The 12,516-nt window shown below is 33.0% G+C and overlaps 1 protein-coding gene across 1 annotated transcript; it reads right to left on the bottom strand.

Moving 5' to 3' along the window:
• LOC107188996 (DEP domain-containing protein 5) lies at window positions 1–11,729 on the bottom strand. Its single transcript, XM_015577419.1, has 23 exons — window positions 11,379–11,729; window positions 11,172–11,297; window positions 10,633–11,104; window positions 10,373–10,569; window positions 10,006–10,292; window positions 9,670–9,920; window positions 9,396–9,611; window positions 9,158–9,337; window positions 8,628–8,774; window positions 8,026–8,034; window positions 6,915–7,132; window positions 6,626–6,828; window positions 6,197–6,554; window positions 4,800–4,895; window positions 4,217–4,290; window positions 2,279–2,383; window positions 2,009–2,216; window positions 1,833–1,941; window positions 1,511–1,744; window positions 1,265–1,425; window positions 1,007–1,175; window positions 318–634; window positions 1–259 (listed from the first exon to the last, which is right to left on the bottom strand). The coding sequence occupies exons 1-23, from the start codon at window positions 11,727–11,729 to the stop codon at window positions 62–64; spliced, it is 4,686 nt and encodes a 1,561-aa protein (XP_015432905.1). The 3' UTR covers window positions 1–61.
• Window positions 11,730–12,516: the final 787 nt, after the last annotated feature.

Here is a 12,516-nt window from a genome sequence, read left to right as displayed (position 1 = left end):
TTGTAATTGAAGGCTAAGCTTGTGAAAAACACAACTTATCTGATATTTCATTTGACACTCTTTAAGTTGCTCGTGTGCACGATTTTTCTTTCATTTCCCAGCAGTATTCCCAAAATTGCTTCAGTCTATTATCTCCATTCGAACAAAAATGTCTAAAGTCTTGAATGAGTTTCTTTTGAAATAATTCATCGCCGGCCAGCGTGGATGATGATTTCCATTTCCGACTAACCATATGATTCCACGACCAAAGAAATCCAATCTAAATCAGCGAAAGATTATTTCTTTGTTCCCTTCGTAAGGATACACCATAAACTTACCCTTCTATCCATGTTATAATCATTTTTATTTTTTCCGCTAACGTGTCTCGTAATATAAGCCTCGTGTGGGCTAGGCTGATCAGGATGAACTGGATACCCTTTTTGTCCCGTGTTTCGTCTTACAACGTTTGTGGACGTTCTGGGGCGAAACCTTGTGTTTGTCGTAGAAGGAATAAGTATAAAAGCATTACCAGTCATATGAACATACTGGTGATCGTTTTCTGTACTTTCTATTAGACAGGGGATAAAACCAAATCTCTGTACAATCGCTTCTTGAAATAGAAATAGCCGTTGTGCATAGGTTTCTTCGCGGAATTCTGTAATTAGTATTTTTTTTTTTTTTTTTACTTAATATCTCAATACTTGGTCTTATGATATTTAACTTTTTGGGTACTGCGTAGCTGACAGTCTAGAGTCGCCGCGCAAAGAATCAATTGCAGCATGCTAATCACGATTTGTATTGCTTATACTTTCGCAATACAGTGTGATATGCAGTTATCGATTTGTAAAAAAATTCATATTCGATACAGTATTTAAATATTAACAGTATCTAATGGGAATACACTTACAGTCGTATAAGTTAATGCTCGGACATATATGTATATGTGAACGTTAGGCGATTGCCAACCATAGTCGACTATCGTACCGAAAGAGTTAAATTCCATACTAATATCAAAGTGAGAACAAACCTTCAAAAAGTTGTTGCTTGTTTGTCGTAAGACGTTCTGTATTCAATGGTATAAATATAGGTCCCCTTAAAGGATCACTTTTCAAAGTGAATGGTAGAGCTAGTAGATCACTAGGAATAGGAACCATTTGAATTCCACACATTTGAGCTTTACGTTGCCATACAAATATCTTTCAGAAATAAAAGTGAAATTTAATATTAATAACTTGTGGAATTTCACTTCAATGTAACGTGCAAAGAGTATTATTTGTACACTTACAAGATCAGCAACTATACTACCAGACGATGCTACCCATTGTACTACGAGTTCATAAGAATGATCTACTTTGTATATGGACTGGTATCTTAAATGACCCCATTCAATTCGGTCACTTCTATTATTTAAATCAATATCTAAATGAGTATGCTTGTATGGTGGAGCTACAATAAAGACAACATATTTTAAGGAACTAAAAATAGATATCAAACGGTGGCCCCAAAGTTGTATCAGGCCACTTTAATTTACCTCGCCGTTCTTTATCGTCTATGGAGTCGATTAAATCTAAATCATCTTTGAGGAATGATGGTACATTTGATTCGTCCACTGTATCACAACTAGGTATGGTTATAGGCGAAGACATTGTTGGGAAAGTTCCCGGTGAAGTAGGTTCGCACCAACCTTTCGGTGCCGTTATTTCTACTTCTACCCATTCGTTTTCGAAGCTTTGTAAATCGCCCGTAGGTGAGAAATAATCCGTTGCTTAAAAATGAAAACGTTACAGAAGATAACTTGTAAAGTTTTTTACAATGTATTATACAAATGACCTATGAAAAGTTTTTCTTCTTACCTCTTTGATTTTCTTTATCGTGCACTACATGGTATAAATAAAATCCTAAAATAAATGGTTTCGAGAAATCACCAGAAGCGTGGCATATTAATTTCTCTTGTATCATACCCTGGATCAAAAGATAATATTATATATTGATTGATTATCGAGTAATGCGTTAATAGACCATTCCTTACATTCATAATGATAATGGCTTCGTTCACTGTTACCCCTCCTTCTATATGATTATTTAACCACTGCACAGCATCTGCGCTAACGAATGTTTGGCTTGGGAGCGATGGGTGTTGGGTGAGAAACCCGACACCAGATTGGGGGTGTTTCATCGCTTCTAGAATTTCATTGTTTGGCGCAGTATTTTTTATCTTCGTCAACTCCATGTTTGTACTGTTGATATGAAGTTTATGTTACTCAAATGACTATGTAAATAATTCACTCGTTTATTTTACCTGTCTTCGTTAGATTCAAAATGATCTTGTTGTTCAAGCGAAAGGGGTAAAACAGCTTCACTAGCTGGTGAGATTCGACCTCTATCCATCACTTTAGAACCCGACCTGAAAGACGTAGGGAAAATGAAATTACACGATATTTATAGAAAAATGCATTAATGATAGAACATAGAGTGATTGAAAAATTAAGCAATGTTTCAAAATTGCAATATGAAAAGCCACAGAATTTCTTTGCATATGTACATCATTTGCGTTTATTTTAAACATTCATTATAATCGAATGTTGTTTCAACAATACGTATGTACATCATGAGAATAAAGTGTAATAGTATTTATAAAATTGTACACTGTAAATTGTAAAAGTACAACAAATTTATTAATTTAATATTGCATTAATTAATTACATATGTTAGAATATATTCCCGGGTGTTTCACGTGAGCGGCGCTACAAAGTTTCAAAACTTTCTGCTTCAGACAACCAAACACTCAAAGGTACCGCGGTATTGCCCGACTTCTATTGACTTTTAATACATTTGTATTTTTTTTTTTTTATATATAAAACATTTTGTTATTAATAAGTATTTAAAAAATGCTATGGTTTATTTAAGAAACAAAAGGTAACATTTATATCTCTAGACTATGATTTACGAAATTTATGCATACGTGAACATACATAGTTCAACTTTGATCTAACACAATTTTTTGTAAAATTCAAGGAAAGTCCTGAAATTTTGTGGCACCACTTACATGGAACACTCAGGTATATTTACGAAGTAGTTTTTGACGGTACATTAAAATTTTTACTACTATTTCACTATTGACACATTTGACATGTACATACATATCTAGTCGATAATAGCGAATATTCCATTTTATACTGGAATTCAAAGAAATTAAAAGAGTAAAACCAACCTGTTTGGCACGTGGCGAGGAGTGTCGAGGCACGTGCGGGCAGTCGCAGCGGTATTCACTACATGCCTCTCCTGTACAGAGAACCCCGTCACTCCCTCACTCACTACCAATATTTTCTACTTTACAGAGCATTTGTATATTTTGCAGTCATACATTGTAACAATTGGCTTTAATCGTTTCTGTTTAAATATAAAATAAATCTGTACAAATGCTCTGTCTCTTATATTTACTAAAATATGTAAAGAAAGATAAAAGCAGCTGAAAGATACAGAAATAGGTTCTATGTACAAAGATTTTTCAGACATGAACAAATAAAGTTTTGTTGTGTTCCAATCGCATCCTTTTTAGAAATAAAAGTGCCTCAGGGGTACCATTTACATACTTATCACCATAGTGAAAGCATGCCACATTTGTAAGCATATCACAAAATCATAATGCTGCTTAATACAACACGACAAGTGTACGAAAAGTTTCATGTGAACCAATGTCATTAATCAACATCTTTTGACAGAACATGCAGGTGTGCAATTTGTTAACAAATGTGTGCCATGTATATCCATTGAAAAATATACATTCGCGATGCTTCTATTGGAAAGTCTCCTAAAAAAATGTAATATATTTAAATATGGAAAATAGCATTATCCAAATAAAAAATAATTAAACTATTCGTGGTAGTAATTCATTTTTTGCCTGTATATAATAGTGTATTTCGGTTGAATTCTAAATATTTTGCTATAAGGAGGTCATAAAATATAATTTGTATAAAGCATAAGACTATGTAGTCAGACTTTAATTACATCAAATTTTAAGATTATCACATCCAAAATGATTCGTATGTATATATTCGAAGAGAAATCCGGTTTATTAATTGAACGTATGTAGCACGAAGCAAACAAGCAAAATGAAAAACCAGCAAACATTAAATTGCAATGGTCCACCATCACAACATAGATACACTTCAAGCTATACCATTACATTTGCACAAAGCGTAAATTGTTGAAATCATCAATCTAAGCTTGTTCAAACCTTGGTCTTGGTTTCTCTGGTAGACGATTGCTTCCGAGTCGCTCCCTGAAGGGAGAGCTGCCAACTAGACTGGTCTGAAAAGCATGATGAATAGTATGGGTAACTGTAAATGTATGAATAAGCTCGTGATCATGAAGATGTATATCTGGCTTGTTTAACTGCAATGATATAATTGTTAAATATTATATTTAAAAAAGACCAGTATTAAATTATATAAAAAAAAAGAAAGAATAAATTACACGTCAATAATTTGCATTATGTAAAAGCTTGCTAAAATATGTGCGCATTCAAGGCAAATAACAGGCATGGTTGCATTCATCGTGGGATATGTTTGTGTAAGCTGTCTGAACATTCTAAATAATCTCCGAAATAAAGGGGATGAAAATTCCAATCGAAGTTTATGTCTCTTGGGGATCCGAGTAAACGGTGTTTATGCATAGATAAAAACACATTGAGATTTCAAAGACGACGTTCCTGTGATTGCCAAGAAGGCAAAATGGTATGTAGTTTGAAGCCTGAGTACATTAACGATGTCATTTACAGCTGGTTCAGCATATTGAGGCTACAGGATGCGAGGATATACCTGGTTAGTGAGGACTATAAGGCTCGTGCTGTGCCTGCGTCTGGTCAAGTGAGAGGCAGGATCTCTCGGGGGAACACCACCTACAGTTGAAGGGTTCTGAAACATATCATGCTAAATACCCCTCCCTGTACTAACATTCCACTAATCGATCTGAATCTACTGTTGTGCGTATACGTTTACAGTTAGATCCCGAAATCAGTCGATACCCGATGTAATTAGTCAGAATTAGACTTATCAAAGGCTTTTCGTCAATACTAATATTAATTAGTCAAAACTAATGTTGACGAAAGAGATTTGTTAGAACTAGTACTGACTAGGAAGATTGGGTTTCAATTGTAACATGTATGTATATCTCGTATAACTGTGTAATTTCGGCATAGATGGCCCCCTTGCTGTAATATTACATCGAAAAATATGATACCAGAAAAAGTAGTTAATATACAGGGTGTATCAGCTAACTTAATCACCTCGCATAATGACATAACGTTACACTTTATGAAAATTTTGAGGAATGGAACTTAAATGGCATCAAGGGGCACACCTTATAAGGTACATGCTTCTTTTTTTAGTGGAGGTATTTCAGGGATTTTAAGGTCACCTTGATTTTTTTTTTTAACGGAATGACCTATTTGTTCTACCATAGATCGATATAGTATCAAATTCTGAGTAAAAATGTGTTGACTTTCATACGTCCTAAACCTAATAGTTGATGCCATTTATGTTCCACGCCTCAACATTTTCATAAAGTGTACCGTTAAGTCATTATTCGAGGTGATCAAATTAGCTGAGACACCCTGTGTAATAAAATGCATTTGTCTCAAGAGTGTTATATCCAACATTATTTAAGTGCCGTATAAGCTGATAAATAATCGTGCTCCTCCCTTATTATTTGTAAAATAGCCGACATGTTATTGCTTGTTACGTTTTCTACATATCTAATGCACGGTATACAGGACCACACTAATAAATATCAAAGTGGCAATGTGTCAAAACTTTTGTAAAACGCATTGCGAGGGTAACAAAGATTCACGATTCTTGACGTGAAATAAAATGATACACGCTAAATAATAAGTACATACTCAAAAATAAAATTAAAGCATTGAAATAAATTGCAATTATTTAGGCGTTGTACACCAGGCATGCGACATCCAATTATAAGGTGCGATAATACGGCATAGTATAATACAAAATAAATCTTTAACTAAAACTTTTTTTATCGTGTAAATTAAGTAATAATAATATCAAAGCACTTTTCATCGAATACTAAAAAAAATTATCCGTTTCAAATCATTTTCACCTATATAAGGAATCAGTAACTTATACCCATTTAACAGTCCCTATGAATGGAATCGTCAGATTATATTATATTACAAAGTAATTATCCCAAAACGAATTACCCAGTTTTTGTTGGGGTTCTGGCGTCGTATTTTATTCGGCCAGAGTTCAATGAAGCGTAAAAATCCATCCATGAGGGACACTTGTTCGGCGGTAGTAAGTGGTGTGTATATATCGCATCTCGATGAACCTTCTAAAAATTTTCGTGTTACCGAAGTGTGTAAAGGTAGTAGAAATACTCGATCCTCGACTAAAGCAAAATCAGTGTGGCCTCTTGTACAAATGTAATGATCTAAATAATTCCAATTATAATTTTCTAGTTTTTCCGTTGTAAATGACACCCACGACACTTCATACGTATCGTGATGTGGTGCGTGAAATCGGTACCGATAATGTATATTAAATGGTGGATAAGGATGCCTACAAATGCACGTAATAAGAATCTTTTTTCTTCAGTCTCCATTCATTTATGGGGAAAATAAGTTATTTACCTTGGTCGATACCGTGTAACTGTTATACAGTTATCAAATAACGATATTTTATGAAAAATTCTACCAATACTTAACAAGTATTCTTCCTTTGGTTCTGATTCTGTTTGTCGACCGCGCATTACAGAACTTATTGCTGGGACTGCACTGCCAGGCGTGTTAGTTTGATTTTTGTTAGTTGTAGGCAAAATAATCAATTGAAATCCCTGAATACAAAATGTTCGTATGCGTAAGTACATATGTAAAACAATTTGCATTTTAAATCCGGATAAATTTATTACAATATATGTACCTGTGCTAGCCGCTGCGACACAAGCTCTTTAAATACTTCTACAGTTGTTAAAGGCTTTTTATATATTGCTCGTTGTTGGGCGAAGTCTGTATTAACATCATCTGGCAGAAGATTATAATCTGAGACAACATAATCATTTTGCAAACTCCTTTTGTCCGGGAAATAATCTGTGGTAATAGGTAAACATGCTGGGATTGTCAGTGATTTCCAATCGACACCTAAAAAGTAAGGTATAGAATACACGTAAAAATATACATACATTTAAAGTTGATAAAAACAGTGGAAAATCTACTTAATCTTTGGTGTTAATTTCCTATTATAAATAAATATTACGTTTAATAATCTGTAACAGTTAATATGAACACACATATGTATCGGGGTGACTTCGATTGTGCAATATTAAAAATATATTACTAATGTGACCAATACTATGTAGTTATTTCAACATGCAATGCAAAATATATTAATTGTAATATAATTCAATAGATCTTTAACATAATGAATGATACGGATTCATACTACGAAGCACAACAAACAGAATGGAACTTACAAGAGTTGTACAAATTTATGCATAGTTGGTGCAACCAAATTACTTTATAATCTACAGAAAGAAGAGCATGTGCTAAGCTGATAGAGAAGTAAATTACTACATATTAGTAATAAATTCTACTAGATATTATATACTACAAAAAAAAGATTCATTATTCACAATAAATAAATGTCAGAGTTAAAGCTGTATGATAAAGTGAAAGGAGTATAAAGCAGATGAAAGAATATTTGAAAAGTGCAAGAACTAGAAAAGAAAACTATTTTACGAGAAGGAAATAAAGAATTTTAAATAGTGAAAAGGTACGAATTAAACAGAAGTGAAAAATAATAAAAAAAAAAAACTTTAAGTAGGTGTATACATAATCATAATACTAATATTCAATAGACTATCTATAGAAATTACATAGGAATTAGAATTTGTTTATATTTCAGGGAGGGTATACATGCATAGAAGAATCATAAGAACCTGAGGAATAAAAAAAACTAAACAATTATAAACTTAATGCCCTAAAAGTATGTGTACCATAACCGAATCAACCCCCAATAACGTATGGGCGCTAACCTATGATTGCTGTTTAATGTGACATCACAGTTGTACATCACACACGCGTCAATACGTCCAGCGTTGCATCCCAATAAGACGTACCATAGCATGGAAATAAATTTAACAATATTATACATATACATGATCGGTGAAGTAGAAAAATAAATATGATTATGTCTAAGAATGAAAATACTTCTTATGCATGATATGATTTGTGTGATTGTGTACCAAAAACGTTCATTTAATTCACATGATGAACAATTATTTTCTTTTTAAGTATACACCAACTATTTTCATTCTTTAAAAAAATATAGTTCAAAATCATTAGTCAATCCTGTTAAGTACTAATTATGAATAAAAAGGAGCTTAATTTAAGGGTTTGATTTTTGAAATCAACACTGTAATTACTGTTTTAATATACAATTAATATTATGCATTGTAGAAATTTATTGCTTGTTTAATTGAATTGATTCAAAATTCTTTCTTCAAACTGTAAACTCATTTTATGATAATTTATGAATAACATAACATGGCTGGTGATGTTATTTGGATGAATTATGTAATATTGTTTGCTAATCTATTCTCCCTGAAAAGTTTTTATCGGATGAACATATGCAAACCTGTAGTTAATGCTGGTGTCCATTCCTGTTCGCCAGTAGCACCCCATAATAGTGTCAAAGACTTACTTCCTGTTGAAGATACTGGGTTTCCACCTTTATCGCTATTCGATAGAGATAGATTTAATTTTTGTGATTTGCTTTTATTATCTGCGAAAAAATGAAGTTATAATAATGTCTGGCATACAACTTTATACAGGGTGATCCTCCTGTTACGCAAATCAAAGGCCATGCCGCTCTAAAGAACCACCGTGTTGGCGCGTGTGTGTGACCTCGGGGCGTCATGTACAGTAAGGACCAGTCGACAGATTATATGTTATTATTTATTGTTGAACTAAGACAGAGTTGGGAAAAATGTAGTCTAATTACAAAATCCAAATGACAATCACAATATAATCGCAAAACAATGACAATTACATTGTAATTGGAATTTAGATTTTGTAATTAGATTACATTTTTCCTAACTCTGAACTAAGATTACACGTGCCAACCCGGCGATTCTGTAGAACGTCACGGCTTTTGATTTTCGCAGCGAGAGGATCGCCCTGTATAAAATACTAACGATCTTGAAATTAATTTATTTATACCAATGATTTCAGTATTTTCCAGGGGTGATCCGTTTACAGTAGAAGTAACGTCAGACTGTGATTGTGAACACATTTGTGCTGGCACAGCTTGATAATGATGTTGCTGTATGAGTACACCTGTTGGGCCTGTAACATTAACTGGACTCAATGACATATCATACCGTTTTTTTTCTTTAATATTTACCTTTAGGAAAAATGTGTGTCCATCTCCGTCTGTTGCTAGTAAGTTTGATTGTAACATGGGAAGGATCGAAAGGATTAATAAGTGCCCTGCTAGGTCTAATGATACTTGTCGGTTGAGATATTGCATTTGTTGGACTCCCAGCGCTACCAACAACTGGCCTAAAGGGTGGTGATATTTCTGAATCCGTTAAATCACTTTTGACCGATGTTCTTGATTCTATTTTGTATAAAATTAAACGTTATCTTTGAGAAATACATGTAAATGAATATTCTACTTAAGTAGTTTTGATACATGCCATTAATTTCTCCATTCGATTCACTGCTAGCAATGTCATCTGTTCTATGAGGTATTGAGATTGCTGCACTTCGCGTTGCAGCTATTGGAGTTGAATGTATTTCCGGTGGCGGATGATGAATATCGGGGTCGGACATTTTTCTTTTCAAAAGTTTCAATATGTGTGCATTATTATGTGTTTCCATGCTAACAACGCTTGTCTTTTTGGTCCTAGTTGTAACTCGTTGCAGGCTGCGTATACAACATGTTGAACTATTGTACTACAGTATCGAACTTGAAAATTACAAATGATACAATACAATTTCTTATATTCTACCTGGAAGTATGAACAGTGGGTAGTTGAAAAACTTGTGCATCATATGCATCATAGTCGAATAAAGTATTATGTAAACATTCCCTTGGATCTTCTTGTAAAAGCTTATTTTTACATTGAAACTTTCCATTTTCTGTCCATGATTGTTTCGATACCTTCTGAGGAAGTTTTATGCGAGGTATAAATGTTGAATAGGGAATTTTTTTATTTGTTGAGTAAAAACTGAGATTAATCCAGTGTGGCATACTATAATCGTCTGGTGCCTTTATAGATGTGTCTTTATTGTGGAACTAAAATTATATAGTGAATATTAATGTGTGCTGAAATATTATTATAATAGTAGTTAATACTTTTAACACATTAAAAGTACCTTTAACAAGGGAACTGCATGTAACGGTTGTTCTCCAACACACACTAAGTCACTACCAACTCCATTATCAATGATTCTTTGTTTTGTAACATTTGTCAACTCTCTATCAACTTCAAAAACACCCACACCAGGTGTAATTACCACTGACAATTGCCCAGTTCTATCAAAACTACGATCTAAATAATGTTTCTCAAACACTGTAAAGAAATCACATTTAAATGTAATATACAACGATTTCGCAATGCGATAATTATTATTACCATTTAGGGACATGTTTAAAACTTCTAAAAAATTTCCTTGTGCAGCTGTTGAATTTACCGCTTTTGGTATAATACCACCTGGTTTCTGATGATATTCTAATACAATTTTCTGATAGTCTGTAAATAATTTACGTAATTGCACTAATACATTGCTCCAATCTTCAAATCTCTCATTCTGTACAACCACCCTGTAAAAATCTTCATAAAACCTTCCCCTATAATCATGTTGTAAACATTCACGCATATGATTTGGGAATTCTTCCAAACTAGCAGCATTATAAAATGTTCTTGAAAATAGAACTATTGTCACTTCATGATTGCTACCATTCTTTTTCCATTTTTGAAACAAGTCAGCTAGAAAGCCGTTAACTGCTTTTTCAAAGTATAGGTCACCATGAATGTCAAAGTCCCACATTTCAGAACTCATTTGAATGAAAAGATACACCATACTCGTGGAAGAACGAAATACAACCTAAAAGCAATGCTTCTAAAAATAAATATTTCACATATATTTTATACTATTATATTTTAATAAACACCTTAGTATCATTATTTATAACACCGCAAGCAACTCGATCTCCTTGTGACCACATCTCATACACCTGACATCTGATACTACCACCACAAAATTCAATTTTCTTGTTCATGTATACACAAGTGTTAACCTGATAAAAATTTATGTAGATTGTAAAATGAAGACGTCAAAAGATCTATGTCTATGTCTAAAAGTAAATAATATATTCTACCAAGCTATTTTTCAACCTCCACATTTCGCTGCGCCCCAAATATTGATCTTTGAAGGTAAGTTCAACAGAATCCAAAGCTACATCATCTGGATTTACAACATTCATGTAGACATCCCCAAATGTTCTTAGTTGAAACATTGTTGCTACATTATTTTCCACGCTAATTGTCTCACGTCCTTGTAAGTCTTCTTTAAAGGATGTGACTTGCAATAGAAGACGACTGAACTCAACTTCTGGATGATAAATCTCAACAACATCTCCAGTCTTTATGCCTGGATGATCTTTCGGATTGATTATAAGGTCTTCTTCACTAAATGTTTTCTGATGAACTATCAACTTATAAAGCTTCATCTTTAGCCCATTACTCTGTTGATAGTAAGTTCAACTGTAATGTACGACAAAAATAAATTAATAGGCACTTGGATGTAAATGAAAATTATCATGCATTTGACATGTGTTTTGCAAAGCAACATTTAAACATTCTTAAAATTAGACATTAGCTATTCTTAATGTTCCAAAAATGAGAAATAAAATATTTGTTCTGCATGTATAGCATCATTAGAGGTATGTATACATTGTATATGACATTGTGATAAAATAAATGCAATTAACTTACTACCAATATTTACCTAATATAAAATATTTCTTCAAAATATCCAGACAAAATACTGCTCCCCCAATAATACATTCATATTACATTGCCATCAATGCATTATTAAAATATGTCAATAAGTCATTATTTTGAAAAAGTAAACAAATGAGTTTTCCTCTGATTTAGGTGAATTTTAAGACCTTTTTCTCCTCCAACTTAAGTCTGTATAAATCCTATGACATATAATTGATTTAAATTGGTGTTTATTTAGTCTTCAATGCACAGGGGAAAAAAATTAATATGAAACTCAACATCCAAATTTCCAGTATGCTTTATTCTTTAGAATTTTGGTCACACATCTGTTTTATAAAAGAATATAACTAGCCACCAGCTCTTTTTAAGCGATCGTTAAAATTTGTTTGATGCATTGACCGTATGCAGTTGAATTACTTAGTTATAAAATGATACGATCGCATGAACAAATTAAGTCTCGAATAATCCGTATTTTGATAAGAAACAACACAAGCTTCACAGAACACTAAACAT

The sequence above is a fragment of the Dufourea novaeangliae genome, unplaced genomic scaffold (genome assembly GCF_001272555.1).
Source record: "Dufourea novaeangliae isolate 0120121106 unplaced genomic scaffold, ASM127255v1 scaffold125, whole genome shotgun sequence".
Taxonomy (NCBI): Eukaryota; Metazoa; Arthropoda; class Insecta; order Hymenoptera; family Halictidae; genus Dufourea; species Dufourea novaeangliae.
This window is presented reverse-complemented; position numbering and strand designations above follow the sequence as displayed.